At 25.8% G+C, this 22,492-nt stretch overlaps 2 protein-coding genes and 1 non-coding gene across 3 annotated transcripts in view; all 3 read right to left on the bottom strand.

Moving 5' to 3' along the window:
* Nucleotides 1–7,469: 7,469 nt before the first annotated feature.
* Nucleotides 7,470–9,926, bottom strand: slim (scruin like at the midline). Its single transcript, XM_011496518.1, has 3 exons — nucleotides 8,583–9,926; nucleotides 7,933–8,256; nucleotides 7,470–7,696 (listed from the first exon to the last, which is right to left on the bottom strand). Exons 1-3 carry the CDS (start codon nucleotides 9,294–9,296, stop codon nucleotides 7,523–7,525), a joined length of 1,212 nt encoding a protein of 403 aa, XP_011494820.1. The 5' UTR covers nucleotides 9,297–9,926; the 3' UTR covers nucleotides 7,470–7,522.
* Nucleotides 9,927–14,616: 4,690 nt separating this feature from the next.
* On the bottom strand, nucleotides 14,617–14,698 carry TRNAS-UGA (transfer RNA serine (anticodon UGA)). Its single transcript has one exon. It is a non-coding gene; the product is annotated as a tRNA-Ser (tRNA).
* Nucleotides 14,699–15,328: 630 nt separating this feature from the next.
* Nucleotides 15,329–22,492, bottom strand: part of dpy (fibrillin-like protein dumpy) — a 138,503-nt gene continuing 131,339 nt past the window's right edge. Inside the window, 10 exon segments of the mRNA XM_011496805.1 lie at nucleotides 15,329–16,037; nucleotides 16,728–16,911; nucleotides 17,208–17,446; nucleotides 17,796–18,066; nucleotides 18,155–18,378; nucleotides 18,493–18,636; nucleotides 18,737–18,931; nucleotides 19,250–19,621; nucleotides 20,196–20,617; nucleotides 21,151–21,676. Coding sequence (XP_011495107.1) covers nucleotides 15,799–16,037; nucleotides 16,728–16,911; nucleotides 17,208–17,446; nucleotides 17,796–18,066; nucleotides 18,155–18,378; nucleotides 18,493–18,636; nucleotides 18,737–18,931; nucleotides 19,250–19,621; nucleotides 20,196–20,617; nucleotides 21,151–21,676 — 2,816 coding nt within the window. The 3' untranslated portion in view covers nucleotides 15,329–15,798.

Below are 22,492 nucleotides of genomic sequence, written 5' to 3'. Positions count from 1 at the left end.
TCAATTCATGGATAATTGCTAAAATTGATTACTAAAATTTATTATTTCTTAGTTCTATTTTTAAATGACCCGGATGACAATGGACAATTCGCCTTTATTGCTATAACTATTGGATCTCAAAAACCTGGAAATGACAATTTCAAACTTAATAACTTACGTTTTGTTTTCTTGTGAGGGTTATTTATATAGTATATTACACATATTTTTAATGTTTTTCGCGTCGAATGTGCTGTTATGTATTTGATGGCATGTATGACTATGAGGTGAAACGAAAAATTTGAGATTTAGATATACCAGAGAAATACTGTAATTTCCATAAATAGAAAATTTTACATTCAGATCTGAAAGTGCTTTGTTGATTCAAATAAGAAAAATTTATATTTATTGTGTGTTTAAAATATTCAAACGCTATTCTATTTTTACATTTAATCTGACTCAAAGCCAAATTAAATTATATAACTAAAAATGTATATTATAATTAAGATTACAAGTTTAAAATGGGCTTAGCAAAGAAAAAAAATACGGCGCTTTATTTTTTCAAATAAAAATAATTAAAAACAATTGAAATTTGAAAATTTAGATCTATTTTTAAAATATCAAATAGAAACTAGCACTGTGAATGTGACATATATTATTCTAAAAATTCGATTTCTAACTTCGATATTCTAACCATTGCGATATATAAAAAAATACAATTTTTGTTCATAGTCATATGAAATTTGATTAACTATTGCTTCATGATCAATTAGTTTACATAAATTTACTTCAAGCATCGTCTTTTGGAAATAATCACTAATATTAATAAAAAATAGTAATTAAGTTACCTATAATATAAATTTTAATATACAAACTGTTAAGATTGAAACTAGACTAATGGTTAAAATATAAAAAATTGTTCATGTTTAATAATTATATATTTGAACAAAATTTTTAAAGTGAAAGTGCAATGCTTTCTAATTTTGGATGATCATATGTCTAGGTGTTTTAAGCCATTATATTAAATTAAATTGACTTTAATATAAATATTGTTATAAAGAATTTACTACATTTTGTCATTTTGTTTGTGTTTTGCTACATAAACGTAATGCTATATAAAATTGAAAGAGATTATTTAGTAAGATATTTTTAACTCATTGATTTATAGAACATTTACTATTTTTTTAAATACTAGTATCCTATATTGCTAAGTAGATGGTCCATTATTCTATTAATTTAAAACCTATATTTTTAGAGTACGAAATAATTTTTACTTTTTTAGCAAAATATTTAGTTTCCATGTGTTTTTTTTTTATATAAATAAAGGGCTTTGAGCTTAATTTCTTTAATTCATAATAATTTCTAATTAGTTAATTGTTGTAATAAACAAACAATATTAAATACTCAATTGTGATTGTAATTTTAATAAAATTTAGACTATCGTATTTACAGTTTTTCTTTTTTTTTAATTTTATAATCATTCATTCAATATTAACAGATATAAAGCATATATTTTTCATTATATTATATTAGTATTTTACAGTACATTATTTATATTTATATAACATTAAATTTTTACATTATTTCATTATATTCAATAAATAAATAATTATGACATTTCAACTGAAAATTTATGGTCTTTTCGTAGTTCTTGTCTTTTCTCTACAAAAGTCCGTCTCTATCAATAAATAAAGAAATGCAAGAAATCGTTACAATAGTACAATGAAAAGGCTTGATTATAATTTTATTTCATTTATTATAGCATGAAAAAAAAATATAATTACTACGGTTGTAAATGTACAAATAATCACTTTCTGCATGTATATATACACGTCTATTAAGATTAGCTCCTTAAATTTATATTATACAAAAATACTACTTTTCATTATCTACTTATATTGTATATTTATTTATAAATAAAATAAAAGCACAATTAAAAGGTGAGTCTTTTAATTTGTATATTTTCTAAAGGTATTAACATTTGAAATTGCTTTAGTTATCCTTAATTAGTTAACGATAGATTATCATCTATATTTCAATCTTATTTAATCAATTATATATAATTTTATTTTAGAACGGTACAAAAGAAAAATTAATACTAATTTATTTATAATATAAATTTTATATAGTTTATCTAATTGTTTATATGAGAAGTGATTTTAATTAAACTTTTTTGCAAATATCTACTTATGATTAAAAAACGTTAAAAAGAATGTATAAATACATATACACATGTATTTATATTATGATAAATTAAAAAAATTAATTATAAAAAAGTTATTATTCGAAAAAAGGCAAGATATGAAAAATTGTATATCAACAATATCGATAAAAAATGAGATTTGAAAAAATAGTGAACTATTGTAGCAATAAATTATAAAAAATCACAATAAAAAAATTTGATAATAATATACCGTAATTACTATTTACTAATTTTACAGATTAAAATGTTCGTTAATGTTATTTTATAAAGAAAGTATCTTAATGATTGCATTTTATCGATTTAAATGTAAATTTTTATTAAATTTTTGTTATACGGTTTTATTTAAATTTTATTTAAAATAATGTAATAAATAAATGAGATGATTATATAATTTATAATGAAAATATTGATATAGTAGTTCTAATCATTTTACATGTTTTATCTACAAATTAATTTATAATTTTTTTCAGAATTTCGTTTAAAGAGCTCTTTAATATACAAAGTGATTTAATGCGTGAATTATTGTTTTAATTTTTAATTATGTGGTTAGTTATTAAAACATTTTTAATAAAAATAGATTACAAAAATGACTTTAAGTACTTGTGGCAACAAGCGAACTGACTGGCTTGAATCTGGCTATAATTTTGTCTTTTAACATCTTAAATTTGAATATTATTATTCAAAATGTTCAAATACATATTTTACGTTGTATAGATGAACATTTATATAAGCATAATTTTTGCAACGTTCATTCCAAAGATAGATTTAATCGTTTTTCGCACAAAATATATATCTGTATTTGTAATTTAGCAACACGTTGAAATATTGATGTAGTAACAATTAATAAGAATTTTAAACTAAGTTTGACATAATATTATGTAACATTCTAAATTCATTATAACTTATAATATATAGACTACTATACTTATATTTTTTTCTACTAATAATCTATTGTTATTGGATTTATCTCATTCCACTGCCACAAATTTGTACTTGTAGAGAAATGGAGAAAATATGTGTTAACAAGGGAGGGAACATAAATAAATACCTAAGAACAGAAGTCCGTAGCACACAAGATTGACGGTGTGAGTCCGGAGAAAAGGATAATTTAAAAAAGACTATTATAACATTCAGTTCCTATATGAAAAAATATACTGAACATATTTCAAAATTAATTTCTTGCTTTTTCCACTTTTCAATCTTTTTAATAAAAAAAAAATTGAAGTTCTATCATTAATACGAAAGTTGTTGACAAAATAATATAAGAAATACAATTTATAAATATATAAAATATTCTTTACATATATTTAATTGATTGTCAGATCTTATGGGCTTTAATGAACCCATAAATACCATTTGACAAACAAGTCAACAATTTTACTCTTTTATATTTTATAACTCTAAATAAATTTCTATTAAATACAATTTTTATTTTTTAATATATATATATATATATATATATATATATATATATTTTAACGGTAAATATTCGAATTTATTGCATATTTCGAAGAATACATTTCACTTAATGAAAATTTTTTTTTAATATAATACGATCATTTAATAGTTTATTATTTTTCAGTTATAATAAAGTTATATAAAATAACATCTTAAGTATTGTATAAACTTATTATTTTTTGGTTGTTTGTGTTTTAATAGTAAACTCTTACTATTTCTTGCTTATGACGAGGAAGAAAAATAAAACACATGTTCCATATATTAACATAACAATTACTATTAAGTATTTAAAATTTTATTTTTAGCATTATTTCATCGATTGCAAGTAGAATAATTATTTACAATTTAATAATTCTCTAAATATTATCTAAAATTCATTATATTTATTTCATGTTTTTGAATCGTATTATACAATGGTGTACATAAGATAAACTTAAGTATTTGAAATCTTTACATTGCTCAGTAATTCTAATCTAATATGCATATAATAAAAATGATTAATTTTATTATCGATTATAAAATTTGAGTTTTATTCAAATTTTAATTTTAAGGCAAGATAAATTATTATTTAACCATCGTTAGAATTTTTCATTTAATTTTACACAATTAAGCATTTTTAATGCATTATTTTTTATCATATTAGAATCGAATATTAAAATTAAAAAAGAATTTGGTAATAATAAACCATTATTATAAAATTGAAATAATGAACAATGATCCATAAAATATAATAAAAATATAAATCATTACATTATTATGCCTTTTTAAATTTCTTATATTCAAAAAAATACTAATTTAATAAAAACATTTCATATAATTACAATGTGTAAAAATTATACTATGAATTTCATATTTATAATTGTTTTAAAAAATATAACAAATATAATTTTACAAAATTTTCAATTTATCTGAAAATATTTAATATAAAAACCGAGAGTTTTTTTACTTTCAATTGCTTATACAACAGATGAAATTACATTAAACAAAAATATAAAAGGCATAGTATAATAGTTTTGTTAGTAGAATAAATATATTTTGACAAGTAATTCTCATTATGCGTGCATCGCAATATTTGCTGATATTAGATATGAAATAGTAATTTTAATTAACTTTAATAAAAATTTATATTTTTCCATACATATTTATGTACTTCTGCAACAAGTGTGTCTATTATATAAATAGTTTAATATATATATATATATATATTTTTTTTTTTGAGTAATTTTTACTTTTTTAAAGCAAGTTCAATATCATTATTTTAATAAATAAAGATCGCTTTTTATATTATGTACTATATAATAATTTGAATACACATATTTGCATCAGTGAAATGATATCGACATTAAGATTATGCAATTTAATCAAACTTGATTATTTAAAATCCCTCCAACTTCAATTTTTTTATAAAAAATAAAATGTAAATATTTAACGTTTTTATTATGTAATTGATATATTATCTGTTAAATTTTAATCTTGTTTTATATTTAAAATTTTAATGAGACTATGTCAGATTGAAACTTTTACTTTAAATTAAGTATAGAACATTTCATTAACAAAAAAACTACGTATTTTATTATAAGAAATTTGTTAATTATTATTTTACTTTGATAACACTCTAAGTATTAAATAAAATTTTTATGAATTATCTACATATAAAAATCATGTTAGTTTTTATATGAAACTTTCATCAAAGCCAAGCAGTAATGAAGGTTTGAACTTGTTTTTATGAACTATGTAATACAGTGTACACGTGGTTGACTCAACAAATTAAATATTAATATTTTATTTTAAAAAATACATATCTAGAAAAACAATATTTTTATTTTCATTTTAAATATGTAATTAAGAGATTACTTACAAATTCTGTGTACTTGTAAAAATGTTTATTTATTATTTAAATTATTTAAATTATTAATTAAAGATTATTAATACGAAATATTGATATAAAAATAAACAATATAATAAAGTAGTAAATATAAAAGTTTTCAATTTAAATTTTATTTCTCATAGAAAAAATTAAAATAAAATGAATATAATTGGTTTGTATTGTATTTATAATCAAGATCCTTTATGAAAAACTTTTGTTCAATAAAAATTAGATAATTTTCTATTTTTTAGCTATATAATTTACAGAAATTTGTAGTAAATTCTCTTTAAATGTATATTTATTTTATTTGAAAAATAAAATATTTCAAAATATTGTTTAAAATATGTTTTTTAAATTATTTTTAATGTTATTAAATATTAAAATTAATTTTTAATTAGAAGTTTGATATTTTGATAGAATTCGATTCATTTATAAAATAATATTATTCTTACATCTTCCGTCAATTTTGTGAATTTTTTAATTTGTTGAAAGTAAATTATACATCTTATTTCATTAATACGTACATTTTAATTACTTATACTTATAAGCATAAAATAAAACAAAAAACTTAATTTACATGCTATATCGTAAGTTTTTCAAATTATATTTATATAACATTTCCAAATCAATAAATAAATAATAATTTGATAATGGTTTTTCATTCATTTTTTTTATATCATACATATTCTAAATATTAAATTTTCAAAGATTTAAATAATTATTAAAATTCACTTATCTTTAACATTTAACTAATAAAAAGTTTTCATGTATTTTTTTTTTAATCGCGAATACAATTTATTACATATATAATAAATTACTTTAATTTTTTCAATTATGATAGTATATTTTTAATTTATTATATTTATCAGTTTGAGATTAGAAATTCATAAATATTTCATAAGCCATTTGTTTTTATTGAGTGACAAATACTTTTGAATGGATTAGTTCGAAATGCCATTTTGTCTGTTTTAAATAAACGTTAAAATTTTACAAAAGTATGACGATATAATGAAATATGAATATGTTACAATAATAAAATATAAACTAAAACTCATATTACAATATGTGTAACGGAAATATAGACACAAGTTATTCATATTATGTTTTTAAAATTTTTTTTTATTATTTTAATTAATCATTAGAATATTTAATTTTTTATATAATTTATTTATTGAAATTTAAAATGCCTAAAATTCTATTGTCAATATACATGTAAAATTATTAAATTATATTAATTTATATTATGGATATTTTTCAATTATTATTTTTTTGAAAATACATCATTATGTTTTTTTAAGAGTATTTTAGCAAAAAATTTATCGAATAATCTTTTTGATTGGTTTTAATTTGGTTCAAGATAAGTTCATTTTAAAGTATATATAAAATAAAAATGTGTTAATATTAATTAAAAAAAGATATTTGTAATTTCATTTTTAACAGATAATAAAGTTGTAATAAATTATACGAAATTATTGAAAACAAGAACTTTATATTATTTATAATTATAATAAATAATTATAATATGAATTTATTAAAACTATTTTTATATACAAAATGAAATATTTAAATTATTAATTTCAAATTATTTATAAAATAGTTGTAATATAGTTGTAAAATAGGTGTAAATAATATATGAAATATGTAAAAATAAATAAAAATGTTTAAATGTTATTCATACTTTTATAACATTTGAAATATAATTTTTTACGAAAACTTTGTATATACAAATAAATATGATGATATTTAGCATTTTCATTTTTTTCAGATATACCTTTAAAAATACTTACAGCCGATTTTTGTTCTCTTTTTTTTATTTTTTGAGAACGGCATTAATATTAATCAATATTACTAACAATCTTGGCTTTTAATCACAATGTATATATTAAGGCATTACAAAAATATAAGTAAAATTTCTTATTCACATGTAACAATGATATTTTTTTAATTATTAACTAGTAAAAATAATTAAATTTATAGCAAATAAAAAATTTAATTATACTAAATTGAAGCTACTGTTATCAGTGTGTATCTTCCAACCTTTGCACAAATTTTGAAGGTATACCAATTCGTAACAGATAGGATTGCGGTTTTACTTTTATATGAGGATAATAAAAATTTAGGGCTTCCCAACAAATCTCTGAAAGTTTTGGTATGGTCAACCAAACCGAATGAACCTTATCTGTTCTTGCCACCTGCAAAAATATATTGTATTATTAATTTTTTGTTAAGATTCATATTACAAAATAGTTATTTATAGTTTTTAAATTTTTCAATACTAAAAAATAATTACATTTTTATTATTCACAATATCATAAAATATAATTGCATTGTATATGAAATTATACAAACTGTACTGTGAATCAACCTTATGAAATTTATTATATGTAGAATTATGAAACAGAAATATTATAAGTAGAATATTTTTCACCTCATTTTCTTCTTTTACTATTCCACCAAATGTAAACATTTGACCTACTGGAGTAAGTGCAATAGAATGAAAATAAGCAGGTTGCGGTAACAAACATGTTCTCAAACAGGTCCATTTTAAGTTATTTAAATCCAGCCTCCAAACATCATTGAAAACTTGCGAACCATTGTATCCTCCGGATATAACAGCCAAGGTTGAACCTGTTATTTCATCTACATACTGAACTAAGCCATGGCATCGCCTTGGGGCTGGATAATTTTCTGAATCACCTTGGGTACATAACGTTTTCCATTTTTTTGCTAAAGTATCAAAAGCTGGGATATCCTAAAATTTGAAAAAGTAGTATCGCTATAAAATTGTTATTAAATTATCTAAGTTACTTGAAGGAACAGCTTATTATCTTCAAATTAATTATTCTAAAAAACGTGTAAAGAAATACAATATCTTAAAATATCACTTATTAATGTTATAATAAGTACATACAAATTATACAATTATAAAATAATATTTGTTAAAAGTTTTGTATATTTTTGAATTTTAAATTATAATTTACATTACTTGATATTAAAAAAATTAATTTTTAGGGTGCTAGCTTTAAGAGAATTTATTAAAACTTAAGAAAAAAATTTATTTTTTGTATAGTGTCATACTTCAAGATTGAAAGCTTCGGAGGCAGTACCACCACCCAATACATAAATAATTCTTCCATCAAATGCAATTTCATGTCTATATCTGCCTTTCGGTTCGCACTGATCTCTTCCACCACAAATATAAACGGACTCCCACACTTGAGTTTGCATATTGAGTCTATGAATATCGCACGTATATTCAACACCAGTTGTCCCACCGACAGTATATAGATAGGGTCCGTGACATATTACAGCTTGCCCATACTGTGGGCTTGGTAATTCACCTTCTGCAGGTATAATTTTCATTTCTCCACCGTTAACATTATACAAATATACATTATTATTGCAATTATCGCCAAAAGGAACTCCAGTGCCGCCATGAATTATTAATGTAACACCTTTTAATACAATGGCATTGGAAGCTAGTTCATTGGGCATTATTTTTTGGCAAGGTAAACGTTTCCACGTCTTGGTGACAAAGTTGAATTTCCAAATTTCTTTAAACAGAGGCCTACTGATGCTCCAATTTTGATCATTCCTCATATCCGGATCATTAGCCGTAATACTGGGATTAAAACCTCCATAAGAATATAGATTTCTCTCATCGCAGACAACTCTGTGTCCACTGCGAGCTTTTGGTTTTTCTGGACCTACTACATGGTGCTTTATGAAAACAAAGGGCTTGAATGCGTACATTTTAGATGAATCGAACTTTGACATACTGTGAAGGGACATAAGCTTAAAGCTCTGTGGGACGATAAAAAAAAAAGCAATTGTAAGGTTATAAATGACTCCGTTGTTAATCGTCACGCAATCAGGATGCAGTTCCCTAGTGCTCCGAATTGTTCGATCATCACGACGTTGTAATCGACCACGATGTTACACACCACGTTCTGTCTCTCTCTCTCTCTCTCTCTCTCTCTCTCTCACTCTCTTATTCTTTCACTATCGCACACTAATCATCTAATGATGAAGCCAGACGTTTGCTAGCATGGTTTTCCTTACTGCATTTTAGTTCAATGCATTTAGGGACTACGTCGAATAACCCATTTCAAAGTACAAACACCCTCGTACACTGTGTTCCCTTCTACTGGTCTCTCTTCTGTTATGTGTGTGTAATAATACACCGCATCAATGTTTTATTGCTGTTGGTGGCGCTTGGGTATATGCACACGAGGACTTTACCTTCTACGTCTACAAGGTACAATTACAGGGGATAGCAACAGTAGCTTTTTTTATTAATCTTTACGTCTGGTGTTACTTTCAATGTTTCGAAACATGCTTTGGGAGCTCTCTGTGGGACAGGGCAAAAGACAAAGTAGAAAATACAACAAACTTCGAGACTATTCGACACGACAACGTTTTTGTTATGTAGGTCGATAACGAAAGAATCTGCAGCTCGTTTGGTCGATATTGTAGATCGTTTGTCTTCCTTCCACAATACAACACAATACATTCAACCGCGTTGTTTGGAATGAATGATAAACATTGCCGTTCATTTTAAACGCGTTAAAGCTCCATCACTCTTCCCTTGATTATTTAATATTGACTAAACATTACTAATTAGATCTTCGACATTTTATTACCAATACATATATATATATATATATATATATATATATATCTAAATAGATCTTCGACATTTTATTACCAATACATATATATATATATATATATATATATATATATATATATATATATAGTATAAGTTAACTCGATAGTAACACGAACAGTTTTAATTCTATCTATTTATAGCGATAGGTTAATTAATCGTACTAGGTTAATATTTAAGTATTTAGATGACGCTTATTAATTTTTTTCACAGTCTTTAATAATAATTTGTTTCCCAACATTTCATTTAAATTTATTATCTTCTTTTTCTTTTTGGCAAACATTGATTCAAATTTAACGTGAACATTGAATATTAAATATTTACTGTTAAATATTTATTTAAATTATTTTAGTACATTCTATATCTGTATTTTAATTACTAAAGCTCTAGTTCAATTAGCTTTGAAATTCTTATATTATTAAAGATAAAATTATAATCACAAACATAGGTAATTAAGAATTTTTATTTATTTTATCTACATAACTTTGTTCAAATCAACGATTGCAATATACATTTTCTTTTTCTTGAAGCATTATTGAATTAATCATATAATACAAATATATTGGGGTATTTTCATATGTATTAAGTACCTCAGAAATACTGTGTGCAATAATTAAATAAGCGATTTATCATTACTTGCAGGTGAGTTGATATAAAAATAAGTTATGTTTATATAATTCATTAATTTGTTTTGGCTGATCGCATATTGGCATACGTGATATATTAAAAGATTAAATAGTAGACATTTTTAAGTTTAGATGATTTGCCGATAGTACAATCCTAGAAACGTACGTTTATCCGCTTATTACATATATTTTGAAACATAATAAAATTAAATGTAGAATATCTTACAAGACTAATATTTTTTATCCTTTACATTTTTTTCTTAATCATTATACATAATTGTAAAATAAAGAATTTATTATTTAAATATAAATATTTATAGAAATATTCATATAAATATCATAAAAATCAAATTATAATTTAATAATTAAATATAATCAAAATATTTATATAAAACAAATATAAACTCTTCATAGGAATATTCCAAAGATAATCTATGCCATAAAATAATATTCAATATTAATCGGAACAATTAACAAATGACTATCGCATGTAAGATTAATGGATATTTAAAATTTTTTAATTTCTATTTCTATGCCAAAGCAGAGGCCATGCATTTTCGATAAATCGACCATTTAATCATTAAATGAAATCGACGATGCCGTTTTGTAGAATTACATTATGGTGTTAAATATAAACAGTTGATTTTCAATATTACACGAAACTATTAAATTCCTGATTATTGTCAATATATAAAATTATTTTATATTTTTAAATTGAGTATGAATTAAGTAATCAGTTTCTTTAGAAAAGTCAGGCATAAAGGTTATAAGCATTGTTATTTTTTGTTATGAGAGTAGAGAAATTAATAGACGTAAGTAAACAACTTTTTGTATGATAAGTGACGAGGTAAGGATATAAGTATGGGTTATTGATATAGGACATTCGGAAAAAAATTAATGGTAGCATATATATTGTAGCGAAGATCATATATGATTATTTATATGAAAATAATAAACATAACCTACATTACATTAAAAGAGTTATAAAAAGAGTAAAAAAATTACGTGAAGTACAAAATAACTGTATGTCAAACTGAAATTTTACATTTCTTCTTTAATGATTAAAGCGATCAATTGATCAATACTTAAATTGATTAAATTAAATGAAAAAGAATATGTTGATTTATTTCTATCAAACACAACTGAAATAAATACTTCATATTTTGTATTAGCTCAATACATATTTATTTTTCTAGAAACAAAAAGAATATTAACGATTCTAAAGATTAAATAAATATTATTTATAAATTTAAATATTTAATTAAATAATTGGTATTTTTAATTGACTCTTTGAATTTATTTCGTAATTTTACCAATAAGTATCTGAAATATTTTTGAAATTACATAAATATTATTTGTTACAAAAAATATTAAGCTGTAAAGATTCTAAAATGCATAAATTTAAATAGTAAATTTACTCATACCGTTAATGTTTTTATATTTCTACATCAAAACAAACACTGCTAAAGAATATTATAAGACATTTTAATTCGTACTTTGTAATAAATTCTTTACCCGTAGGAAACTAATAATTATTTAAACATTTTACGCGGTTACTATTATATTGTTTAAATATTTTTGCAATTAAATATAATATAAATTATATTATAATTAAACGATAAATATAAAATGGTGTTTCTATGATAAAACAAAATTTCTTAATTATTTTAAGAGAAAAACTGGTTTATTATTTTTTATTTTTTTTTTTCATTAAGATTTGCTTATTATGTGACTTGTTGATATATTTTTATAAAATATGATGGATGTATAATGCCAAAATTTGCTTGTGAAATGATTTATAGCAGATTTGACAGTAATATGTTTTCTATTTAAGGTCTAAAATTTTTATTTGTATATTAATATTAAATGCAAAGTCAAATACTTTAGAGCGGTTTTAGTAAGTTTTATAGAAAAATATTTAATTAATGCGGAGCTTTTCAAAGTCAAATTTTCAATAATCAAATAAATTTTACATTTCCTCAATAGATATCGATTTTAAATTGCCAGTCTAATACATTTCTTGTCTATTAGTAAATACTCTAATTAAATATATATTTCAATATATATAAAATTGACTTGATTAGCTTTCCCTTTTATGGCGAAATATAATTTCAAATAATGTAAACTATTTTATAATTTTGTATAAATGTTGGCATTTAAAACATTTGTTTCTATTTTCAGCTAGTTCAAGTCGTAGTTTAAATATGTAGCTAAGATTTTAAGATATTAATTATAATATCTATTATTGCTAGTTACTTTTTAAGCGTTTTATTAATAAATTTGTTAGTATTTTTGAAGTTAAATGCTTTAAAATATTTTTATATGATACTTGACTATTATAATGTAATATAACTTGTAATGCATAATAATATGTAAATATTCTAATACAAATTTAAACATAATTTTTACAATTAAAAATGTTAAATATAAAAAAATATTCATAATAAATATAATTAATTAATTTTTTATATATTTTGATTGATGTTGCTGAAATTTTTGTGCTTCTTTTTTTTGATGTTCATAGTCACTCTATTATGTTCTTAGCCAGTGATTTACTTACAATTATGGTAATTGTTGTAATAAGGTTTTGATTTTAATTCCATTTGTATAATAACGAGCAACATTTTAGAAATAATACATAGTGTTTAATAGACATTAATTAGCTAAATCATAATTTAAATCTTATGAGTAGTATAATAAATTAAATTTCAAATAATTTCTTCATTTATCTAATGTAATTTCAATTTCAATCTTTATTCACAATGTGAATTCTGATATTTACATAATATTATTCTATTTCCTGATAAATAGTTTGAAAAGATTTTATAGGAATCAATAATTATAATAATGATAGGAAATTATGTACATAATAAGTTTTTATACTATGAATTTTTATATGGTAGCTTCTTAATGAATAACATTACTTTTATGTACACAAGTATATTTTAAGATATAAATAAATAAATAATTCAAGTTTTAAATGTCCCTATTTTATATTATATTATAGAGATATTTTTGTATAAATTATTAGTAAATGTTTTTAAAGTTTTTTTTTTTTAATTTATTCAATATCTAAAACTATGTATATTATATTAAAAATAATTGTACTAATAACAGTAACAAGTAGAGTAGAATTAATAATATAAATGAATCAATTGTTTTCTTGAATGCCATAATAAATGTATAACCAGGATAACAAATATTAAGATTATATATAAGATATAATTGCACATGAATTAATTATATAATAAATAATTTACGAGTTCTAGCAAGAAAATTTTGTACTTACTAATAAATTAAGTATTACAAATCTATTATTCATTCACTTTCTTTAGATCATTCATTTTTTATACAATAACGTATCTATTATATATTCATCTTGGGCATTGAATAATTGTTAGTTAAATGATACATAACACATTTTAATGATATTTATCTTATAATTGTAATAGAATTTTCTATTTTATAATATTAAAATAGTAAAATTATTAAATATAATTCTTTTTTAAAATTTCTATTAATAGAATTTTTTATTTTAAAATATATTTAGTTATGGAAATTAATTATCTATTATTTTAAAGCAAATTAGGCTATGTATTTAATATATGTTTTTAAAAAGAATTCTTGCATATTAAACAAATTCAATATTTATGTGGTTTTATGAAAATAACAGCCATTATTTTTTAAACAAATGTTTTTTAATAATTATATATAAATTTCTTATAAGTCAGATATATTTCAAAATGCTTGATAATATATATATATATATATATTATTGATTGATAAATAAACAAAATGAAAAAAAAAAAAAATACTCCGCTGCGGACAGGATTCGAACCTGTGCGGGTAGAACCCAATGGATTTCAAGTCCATCTCCTTAACCGCTCGGACACCGCAGCAAGTGGACAAAAACTTTAAAATATTAATACTTATAAGAGACTTTTATTGTATAATTAAATAATTCCTAGATCAATAGAATTTTATTGAACGCGTTATTCTGATTTATAAATTTAAAAATTAAATAATATTTTCTTTTACGTAATATTAGAGCAAATTCTTTCTTAGTATTGATAATCTCGTTAATGTAAATATTATTTAATACTCACTACATTTACTTAAATGTAAATATTATTGTGAATAACATATAATATTGATTATTCATGTGTGTAATAATACAATAAACATTAGACACTCATGTTAAAAAATGGCTTAAAGTCCTTAAGTGTATCGAACAGAATAAAATAATAATATAATAAATATTTTATTGCCGATTTTATGATCAGAACTATCCATCATTGTGAATGGTCAGGGATAAAATGAAAATTTCAGTTTAATTTAATTAATGTTTATTAGATAAAATGTACAATTGTCTACTACACGTTTAAGAAAGCTATATTAGACTATTTCGTTTAATTATCTTTACACAGAAATTATGCTCTTGGTATACAAATATTTATATTTATAAAACAAATCCTCCATTGACTAGAGTATATTTATAAAAAAAGACGAAGTAATGGGAATATAATTGCAGATGAATCTAGGTAAATGGGTAGGAAAGTTTTCTTCTTCGATTTCCACTTATAATAGATAATGGAATTAAGAGACCATCACCCCGAAGAATACATTAATATGTAAGAAATGTTACTCGCTGACGCCTAGGGAGTAATCATTCATAAACATATTACGTGTACGATAGAGAGAAAGCTCTTCACATTCTTCATTTAATAAAACAAAAACAAAACCCTGAGTGGAGACACTATTATGCACTGGGAAAAAATACAGGAACGGGGAACAGGGAAGTAAGTCATTGGAGGAGATGTACGAGAAAATGCAGAAACCGTAGAGTTTAAGATTTATAGGACGAGTAACCATAAACTCCTCGGTGCATTTTCCAAGATTTGCCTATTGTATTGATTAATGTTAATCATAAAATAATTATTAATATCTAAATGAGTTTCTTTTTATTTTTATCTTCTTTTCTTCATTTTCAGAAAAATCTTTATGACAGATAATAGTCCGGTGAGGGTTCGGCCACCGACTCAGTTGTAAATAGAGGGTTAGGGAACTCTGGTGGATGTGGCAGTGGTCCAGCAGTCTTTGGCTGGCGTCTGTATGCCATCAGCCAACATGACACAGCAATAGCCACAGCGACTAGTGCCAGAAGTGCCGTAATAATCAATGAGATTATGAAGCCGACCATAGAAACGCAAACATCTTCTGACAATCGTGGCGAAGGATCTGCAACGAAATATACGACAGTTATTTTCAGTTTACTCTACCGAATTTTAATATTGTTAATTAATTAGGACGTTTTTCTTATTATGTAAATAAGCTATGAAATTTGAATGAATTGTTATATAAAAGGGTATTTGAATTGAAACAAAATTTTTGAGCCTAAATTTTTAATTATCTTTATCAAACATATAGATTTCTCATATTAAATACAGAAGTCTGCTATTTTCTCATAATAAAAACATATTTGTTCATTTATGACTCTTGATAAATTATAAACATTTTTTATTATGCATTTTTAATTATTAATTGAATTCTACCGATAACTTTATGTGCTTTCCAACTAAATAATTTAAGATTTAATTTTGTTTATAATTTATTACTGGTTTATTATTTTTTAAATGATTATATATATATATATATATATATATATATATGTATATATCCTTCTCTTTGAAATGGTAATAAAGGAATGAGAAGTTTTTGTTTAAGTAATATCTTGCAATCAAAAATATAATAGAAAAGTTGATGTGCAGTTTTGCATTATTTTATTAATATTTTTGGAACAAGGATTTTAATGTAATTTAAATTAAATTATAATGTAATGAAATGTTATTTGGTTTAATTAATTTTTTCGGATAGAAATTGTAGTAACATAAGAGCTATATTTACTGATTCAAAATTAAATAAATTTACCATTTGGCTGATAAAGCGAATATTTATCTTCTCGCCGTTCGATAGTTACGATTGAGTTCGAAGTTACGTTTATGTTTCCACGCTCATCTCCAATCACATTATCAGGTAAACTTAAAGCGGTATCATTGGAACTGGTAGTGTCTCTACGTCTTCGACCAAAAGCATTATATCCTCTGCAATTAACCTTTAAAAACAAATAATATTTATATTTAATATTAAAGAAATAGTAAAGAAATTAATAGAAATAATCTTGTTCTAATTATAACATAAGGGTTACATTTCAAAACTATTCAATGTATATAATAATAGCAGATGATTGCCATGATCATACAAAATCAATGCACATTGTCGTATAAGAGGTATTATAATATTGTAATTAATGTATAAATACTAGAAATTATATGTGTGTTCGTGTGCGTGTGCGTGTGCGTGTGCGTGCGCGTGCGCGCGTGTATGAATGTATATATATATTTTTTTTACCGGTTGACATTTTCCAAAGCATACGCGGATATTACATTGAAAGCGTATATTATCACTACTTGGGAATTTGAATGCATTAAAATTGGCCATTAGAGTTTGTGTCTCTGGATCTTGTTCCCATTCACCAAAGATCGTTGGATCTGTAGCGCATCCATTTTCATCGGTCACAACATATTCGTTTTCTATTTCATTTTCCGTTGTTTTAGCAACGCATGAACGCGCAAAGCCTCCGTAAATCGCTGAAAGTTAAAAATTATATGAATATTTATTGATTGATATTTATATTGATATTTATATTGATTTTTATAATTTAATTGAATAGATTATATCAATTAATGTAATATACAGAAAAAGATAACATCTTATTATCTAAGAAAAGAATAATATGAAAATTATATTATTTATAAAGATAATCAAAATAAGTGTAAAATCAAGCAGGTACCATTGTATTGTGAATTGCATCGTTTACTTTAATAAAACAAGCAATTAAGTATTTTCATATCAAGAGAATCAATAAGTATGTTATTATAATTGCTATGTATAAGTATGTTAATTGAAAAAAATAAGTAAATTATTAAATGTACGTACACGTTGGACTGACATCAACTTGCAGTTTTAGGCCATCTCCTATTTCAGCTTGGCTGATTTCATTGCCATTTTGACTAACGATTTTCATTCTACAAGTTGGCGGTGGTCCGGTATTCGCAATTGTGCCAGCAGTTGTCATCATTGATACGTTAAATCCAAGTGTAATATTTTGCTCACCAATTTGATACAAGCATTTTATGCTATAAGCTTGGGCATTGTATGTCATGAGTTTTTTGTGCCTTTGAATAACTAGAGTGAAACTGGCTACTCCCTATTATGAAAGAAAAATTAATTTTATCAGAAAACGAAGTAAGCTAGCTGCAATGCAACGAATATAATTATTTATCAATCGAGCTTACATTTACATGGGTCAGTCCGCAAGTACCGAAGGCTACTTTGAATTCTTCGACGACTGTTTGTTCTTTCAGGAATGTTAAGTCACGCCTACATTGCTCATCGGAACTATAGTGCTTCACATAAATGATACCATTGAAGGCTTCACCTTGCCCAACTAATGTCACTAAAACTCCATCAGATAAGCATTTAACACTCATAGACTTCTTGAAATCTTCAAACTTTTTGGCTATAATATAAGATATAAAATATGTATTTGTTAATAATATAATTTAGGGGCCATTAGTTGAAGTCACATTAAGTTAAAATCTCGTATCTCATTGTGTTTATAAAACTTTATTACCTCTGCATATACCGTTTTCATCGATCATAACTCCAGCTTCGGGATAGCAAGGTACGCACATTCCTTTATCATTTTTCGCATGGTTTGGTGGACAAACGCATTCGCCGTACTCGTTACGTATCTGGCCCTTCTCTAATTGACAGACTATAAAATTGCGATTGAAGCAGAAACATTAATAATTATTGTCTGGCCATAATATTTTTGGAAAATTTTAAGATACTTGTGTAACTTGTGATTTGCTTACTTGGCTCGCAATGCTCGACGGCGTTTCCTCGATAGTCGTGTAGACAGTTGCAAGTCATCGTTTTTACCGGCTGCGTATCCAATACCGTACACTCGGCATTGCTTCCGCACGGCTTAATTTCTTCACATGGATTGATGCACTTTCTATTGATACAAGCTTCCTGGGAGGGGCATTCATCATCACTTCGACAACCCACTAGAAACAGAGCATTTACACGTGTTTTTCAATTGTATATTAAATTCAATTTTACTGAATATTAATTGCAATGTTGAACCAATCGTTAATATTGAATTTGAAATTAAAAAATATGTAGGAAATCTCGTAGAATGACTCGCGTGAAGCGTTACTTTATAGGAATACTGAAAGTATTTTTTTATACTCTTCTGTGCCCTATAAATTTTTCTACGATGATTTACATTTGCATTGCAGCTTCGAGCAATATTCGAGCAAAGCCAATCTCAAAGTCCATTTCGTTATTCTGATTAAAGAAAAGGAATTGTAATAAGGGCGCACCAGGAATGCAGCTAGAAAGTTCAGCCTCGACGAATCCAGGCGGACAGGCACACTCGACAACGTGGTTGTACACAGCGCAATGAGCGTCCCTGTCGCAGGGGTTGTCGACACAAGGATTCTCACAGCGTTCGTTGATGCAAGCCTTCTCCGAGGGGCAGTCGGTGTCCTTTCTACAGCCGACGACGGGGGTGCAGTTTACCGTGGGATTGCCACTGTATCCTGGCGGACACTCACACAATGCCTTGTGATTGATACCGCGGCACTCGGCATCTTTGCCGCAAGTTTCTAGCGATGGTGAGCAAACGGCCACACAATTACGCTGAACGCAAGTATGTGTGCCTGGGCAGTTGTAGTCGAAGCGGCATATTCCCACTGTAAAAAGAATTTTCAGCCGTTATGTCAAATAATGAATTATGGATTAGTTTATCGGTACATTTTTATGTAGTCTACTTGTTATTTAACCGATCTAATGTTTAAACAAATTTCTAAAATAGCGCGATTCAGCTGTACTTTATTTTATAACAATCAATTTATAGATGTTGTATTTTAACAGTATCTTTTGTAATTGGATATGGAATTTCTCTTGGCATATATTAAATGTATACTATTTTTAAAAATGATTTTATCACGAGACCATTATAACACACACACACACACACACACACACACACACACGCGCGCGCACGCACACACACACACACACACACACACGCGCGCACGCGCACACACACACACACACACACACACACACCCACTGCAATTATTAGGAGATTATAAAATTTTTAATTTAAATGTAATTGGAATTAATTATGCTTAGAGCTATGTTAAAAATTTTCTATCGATCAGTAGTACGAGATATACAATATAATAGCATGAGATATATATGCGCGAGGAGTGCAAGCCTTGGGTGAAAGTAGCTCATTACTGTGCGAATGGACATGCTCACCCGGGAGACACTCAACGTCGGGATTGCCATCGTATCCAGTGATACAGGAGCATGTTGGCTTGTGATCGTGAACGTTGCAGATGGCATTGGTGCCGCAGGCACACGGCTCCTTGCAGATGGCGTTAATACAGGCTTTGTCGGATGGACAATCGCTGTCGACGGTGCACTCGACCCTGAGAATCGGGGGCACTACCTGGCAGGTACCGCTGCCACTACTAATATAACCGCTCGGACAGATGCAGACCATTGTTCTCACAGGGTGGCTTGGAAGGACTTTACAGGTCGCCGGTTCGTAGCATGGTTGTATCACTGCGCAGGGATTCTGGCATCGGTTGTTGAGGCAGGCGAGCGTGTCTGGACAGTCGCAGTCCTCGCGACACTCGGGTTCCAATTCGGGTTGACACGCAACGTACGGATTTCCACTGTTATAATTGTTAAGTTATTGTCTCGATTAGTGCTTTCTTCTATTCATCACATTTATGTGCATAAGCTAAGCTATCATAGATAGTCTTTTCTTAAGATTTTAAGTTCTTATTCAAGTTCAAATTCAAATGTTTAATTTATGTTTGTAGCAGTCGAGAATTGGCCCCGACGACATTCTGCATGCCCCATGTTTCGCTGTCAATTTTGGGTTTTTTATTGCTAAATTCGTTTAAAAAAAAAACTTAAAAAAATTGTATAGTTAATAATAATGACAAAAAGAAAAGAACGAAAAGAAAAATTTAATAGACATATTTCAGTCTTCCAAAAAGAATTGTAAAACCCAATGTCTACATTTATAATCGCGATATAATTTCAAATTCGATTCCTTCTTTTTATCGAATACATAAGTTCTAAACATCAAGGAATTTGCTCATTATTTGCTTTAAAATTATATCATGTGATCTTTCCTTACAAAGTGAAATTTGATAATCGACAAGAGCACGAATAAATAAAATAAGCAGGTAATACATACTTATAGTGTGGTGGGCAGCGGCAGACTGGCAGGTGATTTCTAACTTGGCACTCGGCTCGATGAGAGCAGCCGCTGTCTCTGAGGCAAGGATCGATGCAAAGCATATTGATGCACGCGTGCTCGGTCGGGCAGTCACTATTACTAAAGCAACCGACGACTTTGCAGACGAGTTGAGTATCAGGATGGAAGCCGGAACGGCAGCGACACTCGGCCACATGCTCGGTCACATAGCACTCGGAGTGAGGTCCGCAGTCATCGGATAGAAAACACGGATTTACGCAATTCTTGTTGACACAGGCCTTGTCGGAACTGCACTCGGAGTCACGGCTGCACTCGGGGTTATGGCAGGCGATCTCGGGATTGCCCTCATAGCCGGATTCGCAAGAGCATGTTGCTCGGTGGTTCTTTACGTGGCAGACAGCGTTCGCACCGCAGTTGCAGGGTTCGTGACACTGGCGGTTTACGCAGGACTCGTGATCGTTGCAGTCGTTGTCCGATGTGCAGGTGCCCTTGCTTTCCAGTTGTACTAAAGACCATAAGAAATATTATCGCCATGTACGATCGTTTTGGAGAGTTATTTGCAATTATCTATCAGACATTATCATTGTTAATTGGAACATACGACCCATCGATCCAAGATTCTAGTAAATCCTATATCGTTATAATATTCATTTTGTCTTATCATCAAAGTATTTTGTTCGGTACGCTAAAATCCGATAAAGGCTTACGCATAATAATGTAAAATATTTTATATTTGTTCATATATATATATATATATATATATATATATATATATTTTCGAAAGAATGTGTACTCGAAAGATTGCTTAATACACATGATAATGCTTAATTCTTCTATGAAATAGGGATTATTTACACATTGAAATTAAAGATCGTGCAACTGTAAGGTTATTTTTTTCAATTATTGTTAAAAAAATCGCTAAAAAGAATTTAAAAAGATAGATTTTTTTTTAAAAACGAAGAAGATATTTACAATCTATAATCTTAATGAATGACATTTTTCGAACGTATTAGTCTCTTGATTTTGAAAAAAAAATGTAATAAAGTAATAATCAATAAATTTATATTAGGATTTATTTCTGATTTACAAAATATATATTGTTTTTAAATGTGCGCCTTTAAAATATATATTCCCTGACTTATTAATAAAATATTGACTAAAAATTGTGACTAAAAATATATATTGTTTTTTTTTTAATTTTATTTATACATATTGTTATAATTTGTGCAAATTTTAAATAATATTTATTGAGCTTCAATTGAATTTTGTATAAGTGTCAATTAAAGAATCAAGAATTAGTCATGAAATAACTGCTTTGAAG

The sequence above is a fragment of the Ceratosolen solmsi genome, unplaced genomic scaffold, assembly GCF_000503995.2.
Source record: "Ceratosolen solmsi marchali unplaced genomic scaffold, CerSol_1.0 scaffold29, whole genome shotgun sequence".
In the NCBI taxonomy this organism is placed as follows: domain Eukaryota; kingdom Metazoa; phylum Arthropoda; class Insecta; order Hymenoptera; family Agaonidae; genus Ceratosolen; species Ceratosolen solmsi.
Note: the sequence above shows the minus strand (reverse complement) of the source record. Positions and strands in the feature narration are given on the sequence as shown.

Excerpts from the sequence above, each read along its gene's own strand:
- slim (XM_011496518.1), bottom strand. The coding sequence starts at position 9,296 with ATGTCCCTTCACAGTATGTCAAAGTTCGATTCATCTAAAATGTACGCA. Across the intron at positions 8,257-8,582 it reads CCGAAGCTTTCAATCTTGAA|GATATCCCAGCTTTTGATAC; the intron begins GTATGACACTAT and ends TTCAAATTTTAG. Across the intron at positions 7,697-7,932 it reads TAGTAAAAGAAGAAAATGAG|GTGGCAAGAACAGATAAGGT; the intron begins GTGAAAAATATT and ends ATATTTTTGCAG.